This window comes from Schistocerca gregaria, chromosome 11 (assembly GCF_023897955.1).
Source record: "Schistocerca gregaria isolate iqSchGreg1 chromosome 11, iqSchGreg1.2, whole genome shotgun sequence".
NCBI classification, from domain to species: Eukaryota; Metazoa; Arthropoda; class Insecta; order Orthoptera; family Acrididae; genus Schistocerca; species Schistocerca gregaria.
The window spans coordinates 138979789-138998418 of record NC_064930.1 but is presented as its reverse complement, the minus strand read 5'-3'; the positions used below and the strand labels follow the sequence as shown (position 1 = coordinate 138998418).

The 18630-nt window shown below is 44.1% G+C and overlaps 1 protein-coding gene across 1 annotated transcript; it reads right to left on the bottom strand.

The window, feature by feature from the left end:
- Positions 1-2653: 2653 nt before the first annotated feature.
- Positions 2654-18169, bottom strand: LOC126295353 (partner of bursicon). The gene is made up of 4 exons (XM_049987824.1): positions 18119-18169; positions 10117-10268; positions 5761-5885; positions 2654-3006 (listed from the first exon to the last, which is right to left on the bottom strand). The coding sequence occupies exons 2-4, from the start codon at positions 10262-10264 to the stop codon at positions 2836-2838; spliced, it is 444 nt and encodes a 147-aa protein (XP_049843781.1). The 5' UTR covers positions 10265-10268; positions 18119-18169; the 3' UTR covers positions 2654-2835.
- Between the last annotated feature and the right edge of the window lie 461 nt (positions 18170-18630).

Genomic DNA, 18630 nt, shown 5'->3' with positions numbered 1-18630 from the left:
TGTGAACTCCCTCTAGCGACCTAGCGATGCTTCCATGTCACGACACTTCGCCGGTGTTATCCATTACCAAGGAGGACATACCGGCTATTAGGGTATCTCATCGGATTAGGGAAGGATGGGGAAGGAAGTCGGCCGTGCCCATTCAAAGGAACCATCCCAGCATTTCCCTGGAGCGATTTAGGGAAATCACGGAAAACCTAAATCAGGATGGCCGGACGCGGGATTGAACTGTTGTCCTCCCGAATGCTAGTCCAGTGTGCTACCACTGCGCCACCTCGCTCGGTACCCAGATATTAGGTAGGTGGTCATAATGTTCTGACTAAACAGTGTGTAATACCTGAAATCATAAGTAAATTCCAACAGGTCCTTCTTACGACCACTGTTTTTGCGACAGGTTATGTAAGTCCAAGTGGTGCACCATTCCTTCGTAGACGTGTTAGTGTGGCCGAGCGGTTCTAGGCGCTTCAGTCTGGAACCGCGCGACTGCTATGGTGGTCGCAGGTTCGAATCCTGCCTTGGGCATGTATGTGTGTGATGTCCTCAGGTTAGTTAGGTTTAAGTAGTTCTAAGGTCTAGGGGACTGATTATGTCAGATATTAAGTCCCATAGTCCTCAGAGCCATTTTGAACCTAGACTTGTTGGACAGGCCACCATCAAATCGATCAAAATGGTACTGAAACAGGATGACAGTCTAAAGGCCGAAATTCTAAATGTCTTTTTCCAAAGCTGTCTCACAGAATAAGACTGCACTGTAGGTCCTTCTATTGGTTGTCGCACAGATGACAAAACGATAGATATCGAAATAGACGACAGAGGGATATAAAAACAATTAAAATCGCTCAAAAGAGGAAAGGCCGCTGGACCTGATGGGATACCAGTTCGATTTTACACAGGGTACGCGAAGGAACTTGCCCCCCTTCTTGCACCGTGTACCGTAGGTCTCTAGAAGAGCGTAGCGTTGCAAAGGAATGGAAAATGGCACAGGTCATCCCCGTTTTCAAGAAGGGACGCCGAACAGATGTGCAGAAATATAGACCTATACCTATAACATCGATCAGTTGTAGAATTTTGCAACACGTATTATGTTCGAGTATAATGTCTTTTCTGGAGACTACAAATCTACTCTGTAGGAATCAGCATGGGTTTCGAAAAGGACGATCGTGTGAAACCCAGCTGGCGCTGAGGGCCATAGACACGGGTTCACAGGTAGATGCCGTGTTTCTTGACTCCCTTAAGGCGTTTGGTACGGTTCCCCACAGTCGTTTAATGAACAAAGTGAGAGGATATGGACTATCAGACCAGTTGTGTGATTGGATTGAAGAGTTCCTAGATAACAGAACGCAGCATGTCATTCTCAATGTAGAGAAATCTTACGAAGTAAGAGTGATTTCAGGTGTGCCTCAGGGGAGTGTCGTAGGACCGTTGCTATTCACAATATACATAAATGACCTTGTGGATGACATCGGAAGTTCACTGGGGCTTTTTGCGGATGATGCTGTGGTATATCGAGAGGTTGTAAAAATGGAAAATTGTACTAAAATGCTGGAGGATCTGCAGCAAATTGACGCACGTTGCAGGGAATGGCAATTGAATCTCAATGTAGACAAGTATAATGTGCTGCGAATACATACAAAGAAAGATCCCTTATCATTTAGCTACAATATAGGAGGTCAGCAACTGAAAGCAGTTAATTCCATAAATTATCTGGGACTTCGCATTAGGAGTGATTTAAAATGGAATGATCACATAAAATTGATCGTCGTTAAAGCAGATGCCAGACTAAGATTCATTGGAAGAATCCTGAGGAAATGCAATCCGAAAACAAAGGAAGTAGGTTACAGTACACTTGTTCGTCCACTGCTCGAATACTGCTCAGCAATGTGGGATCCGTACCAGATAGAGTTGATAGAAGAGAGAAGATCCGATGGAGAGCAGCGCGCTTCGTTACAGGATCATTTAGTAATCGCGAGAGCGTTACGGAGATGATAGATAAACTCCAGTGGAAAACTCTGGAGGAGAGACGCTCAGTAGCTTGGTACGGGCTTTTGTTGAAGTTTCCAGAACACACCTTCAGCGAGGAGTCAAGCAGTATGTTGCTCCCTCCTACGTATATCTCGCGAAGAGACCATTAGGATATAATCAGAGAGATTAGAGCCCTCATAGAGGCATACCACGAACGATACGAGACTGGAATATAAGGGAGAACCGATAGAGGTACTCAAAGTACCCTCCGCCATACACCGTCAGGTGGCTTGCAGAGTATGGATGTAGATGTAGATGCTGAGGTCATGACAATGTGCAAACGTGACAGCTGCTGTCTGCTGTTATGTCTTGTCTTCAGACGAAACACGCCACTGCACTAACTCTGTACAAGTGTGTCACACACACACACACACACACACACACACACACCGCTTCAGATCTGTGACGCAAGTGAATTGAGGAGCTTCACGTGAAGTCGTGGTAGCAGGCCGCACACCGTCTACAGTGAGATCTATTATTGTGGTGATTAGTATTTTGTCCGTGGCCAATATTACATGGCCGTGGTCAACACGACGGTGAATTGTCGTGAGTCTGTTTCAAGGAAAACAAAATGGTTGTAACTTGGAACGTGAATGAAAGCAAAGGAAAGCGTCTGGAGAAAAAAACCGAGTACATCTCTGGTGTCTTTATTGCGCATCTGCAGTGTACAAAGGGAGACAAGTGGTCGAGAAACGCAACAGCGCAGCATCGTCAGGTGACGTCACAGTAAGGCCGGCAGCGATACTAAAGTCGCAGGCGGCACAGGAGTCGGCGGCGTTTCTGCGCAGCGCGGCGCGGCGTCTTCAGGAGCGGCTAGCGCGAGAAGTCGCCGCACTTGAAGCACTTGCACTCTGCGGGCTCGCGCAGCCGGATGTCCATGGTGGCCGTGCCCTCGGCGGTGAGGCGGGCGCCGTCCGGGTCGTAGCAGTGCGACAGCGTCACCGTGCGCTCGCGCAGGAACGACTCGCGGCAGCAGTAGCACTCCTGAAGAAACACACACGCTGTGCTCAGAGGCCGGGTTCGGAGGACAGAAACTTTTTGAACGTACTGTACTCAAACCAATTTCAGCCGATTTGCAATGTCAGATTATTACTTTGGGAACGCACTATACTCAGAAAAGAAACTTTTTGAACATACTGTTCTCAAAACAATTTCAGCTGATGTACAATGTCAGATTATTACTTTGGGAACGCACTGTACTCAGAAAAGAAACTTTTTGAACATACTGTACTCGAAACAATTTCAGCTGATCTACAATGTCAGATTATTACTTTGGGAACGCACTGTACTCAGAAAAGAAACTTTTTGAACGTACTATACTCAAAACTATTTCAGCTGACGTACAATGTCAAATTATTACTTTGGGAACGCACTGTACTCAGAAAAGAAACTTTTTCAACATACTGCATTCAAAACAATTTCAGCTGATGTACAATGTCAGATTATTACTTTGGGAACGCACTGTACTCAGAAAAGTAACTTTTTGAACATACTGTACTCAAAACAATTTCAGCTGATGTACAATGTCAGATTATTACTTTGGGAACGCACTGTACTCAGAAAAGAAACTTTTTGAACGTACTATACTCAAAACTATTTCAGCTGACGTACAATGTCAAATTATTACTTTGGGAACGCACTGTACTCAGAAAAGAAACTTTTTCAACATACTGCATTCAAAACAATTTCAGCTGATGAACAATGTCAGATTATTACTTTGGGAACGCACTATACTCAGAAAAGTAACTTTTTGAACATACTGTACTCAAAACAATTTCAGCTGATCTACAATGTCAGATTATTACTTTGGGAACGCACTATACTCAGAAAAGAAACTTTTTGAACATACCGTACTCGACACACAATTTCAACTGACAAACAATATCACAACATACATTTGGGGACGCACTGTACGCCGAAGAGAAATTTTGTGCACACATTGCACTCAAAACACAACTCAACTGATATTAAATTTCAAAATATTACTTTGGAAACGCACTGTACTCAGAAAAGAAATTTTTTGAACGTACTATACTCATTTCAACTGATACACAATGTCAGACCATGCCCTTTGGAACGCACTGTACTTAAACAAGAAATTTTTTGAACCTACTGTACTGCTAACATGATTTCAACTGATATAAAATGTCATAACATAGCTTTGGGAATGAACTGCCGTCAGAAGTTTGAACATACTGTACTCAAAATACAAAAAATGGTTCAAATGGCTCTGAGCACTATGGGAGTTAACATCTTAGATCAGTCCCCTAGACTTAAACCTAACTAACCTAAGGACATCACACACATCCATGCCCGAGGAAGAACTCGAACCTGCGACCGTAGCAGCAGCGCGGTTCCAGACTGAAGCGCCTAGAACCGCTCGGACACAAGGGCCGGTCGAAAGACGAGCAGAAAGATAGACATAGCATAGATCTTAGTATAGAATAGGTGATGTCCTACAATGCAAATTTTAAGCACTAGCCGACGGCTCTTAGCACTTTGAGTGCCGTGCTAATAATATTACGCTGCCCTTAGTGTTTGAAAGAAAGCCATGCTCATAATACCGCTGACACAGAGGAGTGTTACGCCAGCACTTCCAGTTTCTGACAATGATAATGTACAGAACAATGGAAAATAAAATTGAGGATGTGTTAGATGACGATCAGTTTCGCTTTAGGAAAGATAAAGACACTAGAGAGGCAATTCTGAGTTTGCGGTTGATGTTGAAAGCAAGATTAAAGAAAAATCAAGACACGACCTGGAAAAAGCGTTACAGATGGTTCATGATAGATAATCGAAACCCTTAGAAAGATATAGGAGAAGACTAGTAATACAGAGGGGTCCAAAAAAATGCATCCACTCTTTAAACGTCTATAGCTTGCATACTAATTGACGAAATTGTCTCATTTTTGGTGAAAGTGTAGCTCAAAGTCCAACTCAAAGATGTCATTGTATGTGATCGAAATAGTCACCATTAAGACCCACACACAAACGATGCCGCCGAACTGAAGCACGAACTACTGACTGCAACGTGTTCAGTTGGATATTTGCACACGAATGTACGATGGATTCTCGAAGTTCATCCAATGTGCTTGGCTTTTGTCAATAAACGACGTCCTTTAACATATTTATCTGGCACTTGTCTCGTAAAAACGTGGCTAGAAAATCGCAGAAATTATGTGCACAATACAAGACTTTGTAATACCGTCTTTCGATATTTTAAACATATACAGTGCCTCAAAACAATATGATATTTGTAATTATACGTTTTTTGTACATAGCTATGAAAAGTGACTGGTCATCCTTTCACATATTTCTTTTTATAAAACAACGACGATACTATACCATAGGTGATACAAAAACTCAGACGCACAGAAACGTATATAAAACAAGGTGAATACCAATAATATTCACGTTTCGCTATTATCGCAAATTGTACAGAAGCAGGACTGTCCCAGAATCATGTGAGTAGGCTGGTGTGACGTTGAGAACATGCACAGTAGGCTATACTCACTCCACTGATATACATACTGAATGGACATCGTACCTGGTGTAAAACACCAATATGAGTAAAAGTGACAACAGAAAACTATAGTTAGAGAGAATTTCAGTACTCAGATGAAAGAATTCGATATCGAGAAGTGTCGATATTTTTCCCACGTCCCCACACGTCCCAGAAATCGCTCTCCATAGGGTCTGGGATCAGAGTCGTGTGCTGTGGTGATGACGGGTACGCACCTTGAGGAAGCCAGTTGGGGTGGTGACGGAGGGCTGGACTTGCGAGTTGCACGCCCCCTCGCACTTGTTGACGCCCACCTCGCTGGTGCAGGTCCTCTGCAGCCGGCCCAGCTCGTCGAACTCCTCTGCGGACAGAAAAGAATGCGGCGGTTCCTCAAGGCTCCATTCTGGGTCCACTTCTGTTCCTGACAAAAGTATCCAAACACCCCCAAAAGCTCACGTTTTTTAGCTTCATTGTACTGTCACCTACTGCCAGGTACTCCACATCAGCGACCTCAGTAGTCATTACACATCGTGGGAGAGCAGAATAGGGCGCTATGCAGAACTGATGGACTTCGAATGTGGTTAGGTGATGGAGTGTCACTTGTGTCATGCGTCTGTACGTGAGATTTCCGCACTCCTAAACATCCCTAGCTCCATGTTTCCAATGTGATAGTCAAGTGGAAACATGAAGGGAAACGTACAGCACAAAAGCGCACAGGCCGACCTCATATGTTCACTGACACAGAGTGCTGATAGTTGAAGGGGGTCGTAATGTGTAATAGGCAGACACCTATCCACACCTTCACAGAGGAATTCCAAAACTGCATCAGCATCCACTCCAGGTACTATGACAATTAGGCGGGAGGTGAGAAAACTTGGATTTCACGGTGGACCGGCTACTCATAAGTCCCAAATCACGCCGGTAAATGCCAAACGACGCCTCGCTTGGTGTAAGGAGAGTAAACAGTGGACGACTGAACAGTGGTAAAACGTTGTGTGGGGTGACGAATCACGGTACACAATGTGGCGACCCGATGGCAGGGTGTGGGTATGGTGAATGCCCTGTGAACGTCATCTGCCACTGTGTGTAGTACGAACAGTAAAATTCGGAGGCGGTGGTGTTATTCTGTGGTCATATTTTTCGTGGAGGGGTCTTGCACCCCTTGTTGCTTTGTGTGCCACTATCTCAACGCAGGACAACAATGATGCTTTAAGCACGTTCTTGCTTGCGACTGGTGAAGCGCAAATCGGGGATGGCGACTGCATCTTTCAACATGATCGGCACCTGTTTATAATGCACAGCCTGTGGCGGAGTGGTTACACGACAACAACACCCCTGTAATGGACTGGCCTGCACAGAGTCCTGACCTGAATCCTACAGAACACCTTGGGATGTTTCGGAACGCCGACTTCGTGCCAGGCCTCACCGACCGACATCGTCACCTGTCCTCAGTGCAGCACTCCGTGAAGAATGAGCTGCCATTCCCCGAGAAACCTTCCAGCGCCTGGTTGAACGTTTGCCTGCGAGAGTGGAAGCTGTCTTCCAGGCTAAGGATGGGCCAACACCATACTGAATTCCAGTGTTACCGATGGAGGGCGCCACGAACTTAGCAGTCTTTTTCAGTCAGGTGTCCGGATACTTTTGACCGCATAGTGTAAATATTGTTCTCGTTATTATATGGTTTTGAGATCTTTGTACTTTTCATAAAGTTGCAGGAAAATATTAGTGGCCTCTAGATTATTGAAACTAAACTAAAGTCTGCCCAAACAGGTCATGGAGGCCCAAAGGCACTAACCGGCCGCCGTGTCACCCTCAACCTGTGTGTGCAATGGCCGCTGATGAGATGACCGACTCCAAATGTTGATTCTACGCGGTTCCCATCAAAATGTTCTCTCGCTAAAAGGCTATGATGAACCTCCATTCACTGTCTGCAGCAATTCCAGTCGGATTTCGAATTCATTTCGAGTCGTCTATAGCACCACATTTCAAAATCTTCCATTCGCTTTTTGCCTAAATTATTTATGATCCATGTTTCAGTTTAGCTACACTCCATACTAATACTTTCAGAAAGGAGTTCCCGACACTTAAATCTGTACTCCATGTTACAAATTTCTCTTCTTCAGAAACGCTTCCCTTGCCATTGCCGGTCTACATTTTATATCCTCTCTACTTCGACTATCAACAGTTACTTTGCTCCCCAAATACCAAAACTCATCTACTACTTTACGTGTCTCATTTCCTAATCAAATTCGCTCAGCATCACCTGATTTAATTCGACTACAACCCATTATCCTCTCTTTGCTTTTGTTGATGTTCATCTTACATCCTCCTATCAAGACACTGTCCATTCCCTTCAACTGCTCTCCCAGGACCTTTAAGGTGTCTGATAGAATTACAATGTCACTGGCAAACCTCAACGTTTTTAGGATTTTAATTCCTATTCCAAATTTTCTTTTGTTTCCTTTACTGCCTGCTCAATATAGATACTGAATTACATCAGGGATAGGCTACAACACTCTCTCACTTCCTTCTCAGACTCTGCTTCCCTTTGATGTCCCTCGACTCTCATAACTGCCAATCGCTTTCTGTGCAAATTGTAAATACGCTTTCGCTCCCTGTATTTTACCCCTGCCGCCTTCAGAATTTGAACGGCATAGAATTAGAATTCTTCTTGGGTGTTAGAATACTTTCAAGCGTATGAGGTTTGTTTTCGTGGGGTATCGATGAATTCACTCAGCTTCTTGTCGAATGGCTTCAGTTTGTTCATTTATGGTTTCCAGAAGCATTTTTTTTAGAAATCACAATTCTGCATGGTTCTGCTACAACTATTTCTTTATGGTCTGGCAAAATCGTTTATCTCCACGAAATACAGGAGAGAGACAAAAATATGGCGACACCGCTACAAATGCATGCTTTGACGTAAATGGAGATGACAGCCAAGCCTTGAGGTTGCGCTGTTGTACACTGAATAGCCAAAGAAACTGGTACACCTGCCTAATATCCTGAAGGGCCCGCGCGACCACGAAGTGGCATTGACTCGACTAATGTCTGAAGCAGCTATGGAGGGAACTGACACTGCGAATCCTGCAGGGAGGTCCATAAATCCGTAAGAGTACGAGACGGTGGAGATCTCTTCTGAACAGCACGTTCATTCGAGATATGATCAATGATGGCCATGTGCGGGGAACGTGTGGGCCAGCGGAAGAGTTTAAACTCAGAAGAGTGTTCCTGGAGCCCCACTATAGGAATTCTGGAGTGGTGGGTTGTCGCATTGTCCTGCTGGAATTGCCCAAGTCCGTCAGAACGTGGAATGGACATGAACGGGAGCAGGTGATCAGACAGGAGTCTTACGCACGTGTCACCTGTCAGAGTCGTGTCTAGACGTATCAGGGGTCCCACATCTCTCCAACTGTTCACGCCCTACGGCATTACAGAGCCTCCACCAGCCTGAACAGTGCCCAGCTGACGTGCAATGTCCATGGATTCATGACGTCTCCATACGCGTACACGTCCATCCGCTCGGTACAATTTTAAACGAGCCTCGTTCAACCAGGCAGCATGTTACCAGTCATCAACAGTCAGATGTCGGTGTTGATGCGCCCAAGCGATGTGCAAAGCTTTGTGTCGTGCAGTCATCATAGTGCAAGAGAGGGACTTCGGCACCGAAAGTCAATATCGATGACGTTTCATTGAATGGTTCGCACGCAGACACTTGTTGATGGCCCAGCACAGAAATCTGCGGCAATTTGCGGAAGGGTTGCACTTCTGTCACGTCTAACGGTTCTCTTCAGTCGCCATCGGTCCCTTTTCTTGCAGGATCTTTTTCCGGCCGCAGCGATGTCGTATATTTGATGTTTTACAGGATTCCTGATATTCACGGTTGTTGTTGTGATCTTCAGTCCAGAGACTGGTTTGATGCAGCTCTCCATGCTAAACTATCCTGTCCAAGCTTCTTCATCTTCTAGTACCGACTGCAGCCTACATCCTTCTGAAACTGCTTAGAGTATTCATCTCTAGCTCTCGCTCTACGATTTTTACCCTCCACGCTGCCCTCACTTATTAAACTGGTGATCCCTTGATGCCTCAGAATATGCCCTACCAACTGATCCCTTCCTCTAGTCAAGTTGTGCCACAAACTCCTCTTCTCTCCAATTCTGTTCAATCTTTTTTATTTAACAGATTACCGATTTCGGTCTTTAATGACCATCATATCTGTTTCATACATAATCTGTTAAACAAAAAAGATTGTGACCATAGACGTAAATTAAAGGAAACGTATTACATATATGGGTCACTGTGGTTTTCGCGACAATGTCGCATCTTGTGGAACCTTTATGGTTTAGTCTGGAGAGACAGGGGCGTGATAGCTATCCATCTCCATCATCATTACCCAAACTCGGCACTACATTGCAGGGAGAACGGACAAGAATCCTCACGGGAAACGTACTTACTCTTTGCGAGGCTGCTGGAAGCTGTATTGAAGGTCACATTGTATTAGGGGTGATTACGTCCACCATCCCCGCCCCCCCCCTCTGTACCTTGCGACTGTGGCACCGAGCGCCCCTCACGTCAGAAGACACCAGTCCGCTCACCTTTGATGATGTGGATCTCCGAGGGCAGCGTCTCGCAGGCCTCTTCGCCGCCCCCGGCGGGTTGGGGGCGGGCCACGGGGGCGAGGGCGGCCGCCAGGATCACCAGCGACAGCGGCACCACCGACGACCACGTAGACGGGGCCTGCATCCTCCTGTAACCGCATCCACCGTTACCCATTACTGCTTGCGCCTCCCACACCGGCTGCAAAACCCCAGCATTCGCAAGCACATGCATCACGAACACGTGTAATTTTTTTAATATGTCATTCTACACTACTGGTCATTAAAACTGCTACACCAAGAAGAAATACAGACGATAAACGGGTATCCATTGGACAAATATATTATACTGGAACTGACATGTGATTACATTTTCACGCAAATTGGGTGCATGGATCCTGAGAAATCAGTACCCAGAACAATCACCTCTGGCCGTAATAACGGCCTTGATACGCCTGGGCATTGAGTCAGACAGAGCTTGGATGGCGTGTACAGGTACAGCTGCCCATGCAGCTTCAACACGATACCACAGTTCATCAAGAGTAGTAACTGGCGTATTGTGACGAGCCAGTTGCTCGGCCATCACTGAGCAGACGGTTTCAATTGGTGAGAGATCTGGAGAATGTGCTGGCCAGGGCAGCAGTCGAACATCTTTGTATCCGGAAAGGCCCGTACAGAACCTGCAACATGCGGTCGTGCATTATCCTGCTGAAATGTAGGGTTTTGGAGGGATCGAATGAAGGGTAGAGCTGCAGGTCGTAACACATCTGAAATGTAACGTCCACTGTTCAAAGTGCCGTCAATGCGAACAAGAGGTGACGCAGACGTGTAACCAATGGCACTCCACACCATCACGCCGGGTGATATGCCAGTATGGCGATGACGAATACAAGCTTCCAATGTGCGTCCACCGCGATGTCGCCAAACACGGATGCGACCATCATGATGCTGTAAACTGAACCTGGATTCTTCCGAAAAAATGTCGCTTTGCCATTCGTGCACTCAGGTTCGTCGTCGAGTATACCATCGCAGGCGCTTCTGTTTGTGATGCAGCGTCAAGGGTAACCGCAGCCACGGTCTCCGAGCTGATAGTCCGTGCTGCTGCAAACGTCGTCGAACTGTTCGTGCAGATGGTTGTTGTCTTGCAAACGTCCACATCTGTTGACTCAGGGATCGAGACGTGGCTGCACGATCCGTTACAGCCTTGCGGATAAGATGCCTGTCATCTCGACTGCTAGTGATACGAGGCCGTTGGGATCCAGCACGGCGTTCCGTATTACCCTCCTGAACTCACCGATTCCGTATTCTGCTAACAGTCATTGGATCTCGACCGACGCGAGCAGCAATGTCGCGATACGATAAACCGCAATGGCGATAGGCTACAATCCGATCTTTATCAAAGTCGGAAACGTGATGGTACGCATTTCTCCTCCTTACACGAGGCATCACAACTACGTTTCACCATGCAACGACGGTGAACTGCTGTTTGTGTATGATGAATCGGTTGGAAACTTTCCTCATGTCAGCACGTTGCAGGTGTCGCCTCCGGCTCTGAAAAGCTTATCATTTGCATATCACAGCATCTTCCTCCTGTGGGTTAAATTTCGCGTCTGTAGCATGTCATCTTCGTGGTGTAACAATTTTAATGGCCAGTAGTGCATGTTATTCTACATCTAAAACTAAAGATAAAAGTCCATATAAACATAGGTCCTCAAATGTTTAGTTACGGAGTTACAGCTAATAAAAGATTTTGCCTGAAATTGACGACTTTCGCTAATATGAGGCCATCGCAAAACTGTACGAGGTTAAAGCAAAGCACGATTTCCATTTATTTTATTGTTGTTGGTCTGGTGAATCTAATGAAACATGTTCCAGACGTGTATCTGCAGTAGTTTTCCAGAACACCCAGAGAAGCAAAGATCATTATACAAGTATATTTGTTTACTTTCCATTAAGAATGTAGGAATGTTCATGTCATTGTTGGCAACCGTTAGTCAGTTGTTTCAGCCGTTTCCTAACCGTGAAACGAGTTAGTTTTCTGCATTGTTCAGTGAAAGGACTTACTAACAACAGTGTATTTAAGTGAAACCACGTAGTAACTATTATAGTTTGTAAATTATTGATGAAACAGGGATTCCTTTCAAATTTACGACAGAGCAATACGCCAATATGGTGTTTATTTATGGCAAATGTGATGGTAATGCTACGGCTGCAGTTAACGAATATCGCGTGCGTTATCCTTCTTGGAGGATCCCGAATGCACGAACCATTAGTGGAGTATTTCGAGTGATACGGGAGACAGGTTCTCTACCTAGCGTTCATAATCATACTGAGCGCTCGACACGTGAAGACGATAATCAGGATATTATGGATGCTGTTCAACGTACCTCTCAATGAACAGGTATCTGACAGTCTAAGGTACGGCGTACACTGAAGTACAATAATATGCATCCTTACCATAAACAAAAAGTGCCATATTTACATTCGGGAGATCCTACCCTTCGCTTGGAGTCGCGCAACTGTTTAAATTCTAATCGGCTGTTTCACAAACACATTTTATTTACTGATGAGGCACAGTTTACTCGAGATGGTGTAAACAATTTACGTAACGAGCACGTATGGTCTGAAGCAAACCCACATGTAGCAGTGCAACGCAATTTCCAGCACCGATTTAGCATAAATGTGTGGTCTGGTGTAACCAACACACACTTTATTGGACCATTCATTTTTCCAGGACGTCTAACTGGTGAGGCGTACTTACAGTTTCTTCGGGAAGAAATGCCCCGCTCGCTCGAAAATATTCCACTTTCTAGCCGATTGCAATTGTATTTTCAACATTATGGTTCGCCTCCATATTTCAGAACGCCGTTACGACACATTTAAATGAACATTTTCCGCAGAAATGGATTGGTCGTGATGTTACACGTCTTGGCCACCCACGTCGCACGATTTAACACCAAAAGATTTTTGCGTATGGGGATAGATGAAAGACATAGTTTGTGAGTACAACGTAAATACACGTGAGGCATTACTTGCTCGCATTTTCAATGGAATAGACGAAATTAAGAACAACCCTGTGAAACTGAAACGAGCAACAAAGTCTGTTCACACACGTGCAGCTAAATGCATTGAACTCGGTGCAGACGTTTCTGAACTTTTTTGTGAGTATATTGTGAAACTGTATGTACGCTGTACAACTTCCTTACCACTGTGCTTTGTTTTCTCCGGTTTAACATGAATTCACGTGTGCAATGGTATTAATAAAAGCAGATTATCAGATACATTCATACAGTTTCACTTAACGTAATTACCATCATTTTTCAAAAATTAAGTTCTCTACATCTTCCGTTGAAAAGTTTGTGTCATTGGTGGAACGTAAAAAAAATCAAATTGGGCCAAGTTGTTAATAAATTAAAAATTTTACGAAATTACGTCTTTGCTTCTCTGGATGTTCTGGAAAAATACTGCAGATACACGTTTGGGACATAGTTTATTAGATTCACCAGATCAATAACAAAAAAAATAAATGGAAATCGTGCTTTGATTTAACCTCGCACAGTTTTGCGATGCCTTCATACTAGCGAAGTTGGTGAATTTCAGGCAAAATCTCCGTAACTAAACATTTGCGTACCTATGTTTACACGAACTTTGTTCTTTACTTTTACTTGTAGAATAACTTATTAAAATATTTGCATATCTTCGTGAATCACCCTGTGTAGGCGGAGTATTTGGAGAAACAGGAGTATGTACAAGGCATTTTGTAAGGGATGTCGATTTGACAAATAAACGGGAAAAGGCAGCGTGTTTGAGGAATAATAATCCCATACTGTTAGTGTTTTGTCACTGAAGTCCTCTTCAACGCTCTTGTCGATGCAATCGGAAAAAATTTGTATACATAGGGGAGAGTTGCTTATATTGTTCTGGAACCTAATTTGTACGACTGCAATAAAATTCTTACCTCATGTTCTATCCGACATTGCTGGAGCCATATTGTCAACTTTGAGCTGCGTGTTGAGAGATGATATCGCTGGTTTTGTTGCATTTTTCAAGCGACCTTTTGTCTATGTGGTGAAGGGGTTTGCTGTTATAACGCAAGTGCCAGCACAATTTTTTATTTATGGGTGAATATACATGAGGTAAGCTTATTTTTGAGACAGTCAACTATGGTTACGATTCGTTTGTAGAAAACTGACAAAGAAGAAATGGGGACAATGCCTATAATGTAGAGCTTTAAGTTATCGATATTGTACCGGAAATCAAGAAATTTGCTTGTATAGCGAGATGTGTTTAGTATTTTGAGTGCGAAATAATTATTTAGAAACGTTCTTCAGTATTTCCTAATGCGTTCTTTACCCAAAGTTATTAATTAAATAATTATTTTGTATTACGGTGTGGCAATAGAAAGGTTTTACGGAAAGTGGAACACAGAGTAATTTCATTTAGCTGTAGAAACAAAAGTACAAATTGCGATACGAAAATATTTGCCGCAGTAAAGTGTATTCCAACGAGCTTGAAAAATAATGGGATGAAGATATTGTTCCATTTGAAGGTACGATGTTCGGTTTAAACGTACTGCACACAGGAAAACCTGCGTTCGACACTGCAGAACGAAACGAATAGCTCCATAATTTCAACGCGACAGAAGCCATGACAGGCAAAAAGTGGGCTGAAGGAGTTCATCCAAGAAATATCGCCGAATCCGAGGGAAATGATGAAAGTTCCAACAAGACTTCAAAGCCTAGAGAAGGAGCTTCTGGGCTTAGAAGTAGCACACGCAAAATAAATAAATAAAAATAAAATACAATAAAATAAAATAATAAACTAACTAACCGAAGCAACCAAAGCAGACGAAACTTTGAACTGCAGTTCCGCCTGTGAGAAAGAAGTGTTTTAGAGACCCTTTGGGGAAGGCACCATAGAAAATCATTCGTAAATCATAGGGATGGTAATGCGAGTTGCGTGAGGAAGATTGAATGAAGAGACGATCATAAGCATGAAATGGTAAATGTGGATTCAGGCAAAGGGTGTCAGGTGGGGAAAGAAGTGGAAAAGTTGTATCTGAGTGCCGCTTTTCCAACTATGGAACATTTTCTGAAACTTAGACCAGTACATTCCTCTGAGATCAGGGCTATAATTTGCAAAAGTAGCACTATTTATGCATCCACTTATAGAAATTAGAAAACTAGATTCCTAATTTGTTCCAGATAGGGAGGTACAGTAAATTAACTGAACTGTGTTTATTTTTCTCAAACTGCCACTCTTTAAATCAAATGGCAAGAACAGCATCGTACAGTTGAGGGTTGCACTGTTTAAATGCGTTCGTGACTTACTGTTTACGGTATTAAAAAAAAATGAAACCTCAGATTGATACAATTTGGCAACTTTTCCCCAAGTCTACAAGAGAAAGTCAGTGGCATGGTTAGGCAGCAAAATCTTTTAAGATTACGTGCTGGTGTTACCTTTCGCTATAATAGAAAATGGCATCTCGACGTACAGTATTTACTTGTTCTCACTACACGATGATGGGCCAAAGAAATTATAACGACTGCTCACCGCAGGAATGAATGCCGTATGGGTAGCCATTCTAGCGGCGGTACGAGCCACAAAAAAAGGTATAAACACTGACATAAAGGACTTTGATAAAGGCCATTCTGTAATGGCCCAGCGGATTCAGAAAATATCGTTCTTGCGGGAACACAAAGCTAGCTCTTCATTCAGCAATGAGTGGTATCGATAGGCGATCTCAGATTGTTTCCATGTTTTTAGTTTTCCAGACGGCTTTTTATACTAGTCCTCAGAAGTGACTTTAAACTAATTTAGGTTCCCATGGAGTATCGTCTCTGTTATGCGACTGGATCCGTGATTTCGCGTCAGAAGGGATACAGTTCGTAGTAACTGACGCAAAGTCGTCGAGTAAAGTAGAAGTAAATATCTGGTGTTCTCCAACAAAGCGTTATAGGGCTTCTGTTGTTCCCCTTTACATAAACAGTCTGAGCAGCCCTCTTAGGTTGTTTGCTGTCGTTTACCATCTCGTAAAGTCATCAGAAGATCAAAGCCAGTTCCAAAACGATTTAGGTGAGATATCTGTATCGCGTAAAAAATAGCAGTTGCCATTCAATAATCAAAAATGTGGTCATCCACATGAGTACTAAAAAAGAAAAAAAAAATGCTTAATTTCGGTCACACGAGAAATCACAGAAATCTGAAGGCTGTCAGTTTGATTTAGTATCTAGGGATTAAAGCTACGAATAAGTTAAACTGGAACATGACACAGATAAAGCAAACCAAAGACTGCGTTTTACTGGCAGAACACTTAGAAGATGCAACAGAAATACTAAAGAGACTGTTTACACTCCGCTTGTCCGTCCTTTTGGAATATTGATGCGCGGTGTGGGATCCTTACCAGATAGGATTAACGGACTACATAGACATCGAGAAATTCTCGACATCGAGAAAGTTCAAAGAAGGGCAGCACGTTTACTATTATGGCGAAATGGGGGAGAGGGTGTTACGTACATGATACTAGATTTGCGCTGGGCGTCACTAAAATAAAGGTATTTTTCCACTGATTCAAGAACTTCTCAGAAAATTTCAGCTACTAAATTTTTCCTGCGAAAATATTTCGCTTACTCGCTCCTACACAAGGAGAAATGATCATCGCAATAAAATAAGGAAAATCAGAGCTCGCACGGAAAGATCTGAACTTTCGTTTTTCTCGCGCGCGATTCGAGAGTGGGAAGTCCCAGTTTTCAAGAAGGGTCGTGGAGCAGATGCGCAAAACTGTAGACCTATATCTCTGACGTCGATCTGTTGTAGAATTTTAGAATATGTTTTTTGCACGCGTATCATCTCATTTCTGGAAACCTAGAAACTACTCTGTAGGAATCAACACGGATTCCTGGAAACAGCGATCGTGTGAGACCAAACTCGCTTTATTAGTTCTTGAGACTCAGAAAATATTAGATACAGGCTCCCAGGTAGATGCCATTTTCTTTGACTTACGGAAGACATTCGATACGGTTCCGCACTGTTGCCTGATAAACAAAGCAAGAGCCTACGGAATATCAGACCAGCTGTGTGGCTGGATTGAAGAGTTTTTATCACAGAGTACACAGCATGTTGTTCTCAGTGGAGAGACGTCTACAGACGTTAAAGTAACCTCTGGCGTGGGACCATTGCTTTTCACAATATATATAAATGACCTAGTAGATAGTGTCGCAAGTTCCATGCTGCTTTTTGCGGATGATGCTGTAGTATACAGAGAATGTTTCCAGAATGAGAATTTCACTCTGCAGCGGAGTGTGCGCTGATACGAAACTTCCTGACAGATTAAAACTGTGTGCCGAATCGAGACTCGAACTCGGGACCTTTGCCTTTCGCGGCAAAGTGCTCTACCAACTGAGCTACCCAAGCACGACTCACGTCCCGTCCTGCCAGGAAGTTTCATATCAGCGCACACTCCGCTGCAGAGTGAAAATCTCATTCCAGAAGAGGGATCTTCTATGTAGATGCATGGACGAGGAGCTGAAAAAGCGACAGGCAAATTGCTTCATATTGGGTATGACACTATACAGAGCTGAGACATGGACACCCAGGAAAGAGGATTAAAGAAGAAGATGTGGATATGCAGAAGATTGGAGAAGATCAAATGGGTGAACAAAGCGAAAAGTCAGGGTATGTTGAGAGAAGTGGGACAAGACACTGAAATTATAGAGGTAATGAGGATGGGAAAACACAATTGGCTCAGACGCAGGATGAGAGATGCTATGGAAGGGACGATGAATGAAAAAAAAAAAAACGAAGATGAAGGAGAGCAAGAAGAAAAGAGGGCGTGAAGATACCAGATGGTGGATCGTATAAGGACAGAAAACAATTACGAGATAACGATAGGAGAGAACTGCATGGACTAATACATGTGAAGACCTGCCCTGCGGCAGAACACTTATGATCATGATGAATGGAGCTCAATAAACTTTGAAACGCATGATTAGTGTTACCTCACCTGAGTTGTTGGGGGTTGTTCCGCAGACGAGAGAAGCACAGTCCTCGGATCGTTCGCCGAAGCAAGTGATCGAAGAACGCCGCCGCGCAGGTATTTATATCAGGCGCGCTACAGTCCCACCCCACCCCCCACCACGCGCCCTCGAGACAGTCACGTGTCCGCGCATGCGCAGCAGTGACCAGCGGACACCTGTGGCGTCGTGACCCACTGGGGTGGGGGATGGGAGTCGGGCGCTGAGGGGAGCCGAGAGGCAATCGCTGTTAGCAGAGCGGCACCCCACGGCGAAGACGTCGCGGTCCAGAAACACCCACCCCCGCCCCCTTTTCTGCTCTCTCACACCCCTCTTCCCAGGCACCAGAGCTCGCTTGTAACATAAACGGTCTTTAACCTCCCCAGCAGTCTAAAGCTGATACACCCGTTCATGTGATGTTTTATATTTCTTTTTATTTACACGTCAAGTGCAGTAGGAACAGATTGAAGAGCAAACCTGCAAGGTCGTAGAACGTCTCAGT

Excerpts from the sequence above, each read along its gene's own strand:
- LOC126295353 (XM_049987824.1), bottom strand. The coding sequence starts at position 10,264 with ATGCAGGCCCCGTCTACGTGGTCGTCGGTGGTGCCGCTGTCGCTGGTG. Across the intron at positions 5,886-10,116 it reads GGAGATCCACATCATCAAAG|AGGAGTTCGACGAGCTGGGC; the intron begins GTGAGCGGACTG and ends TTCTGTCCGCAG. Across the intron at positions 3,007-5,760 it reads CCCCAACTGGCTTCCTCAAG|GAGTGCTACTGCTGCCGCGA; the intron begins GTGCGTACCCGT and ends GTGTTTCTTCAG.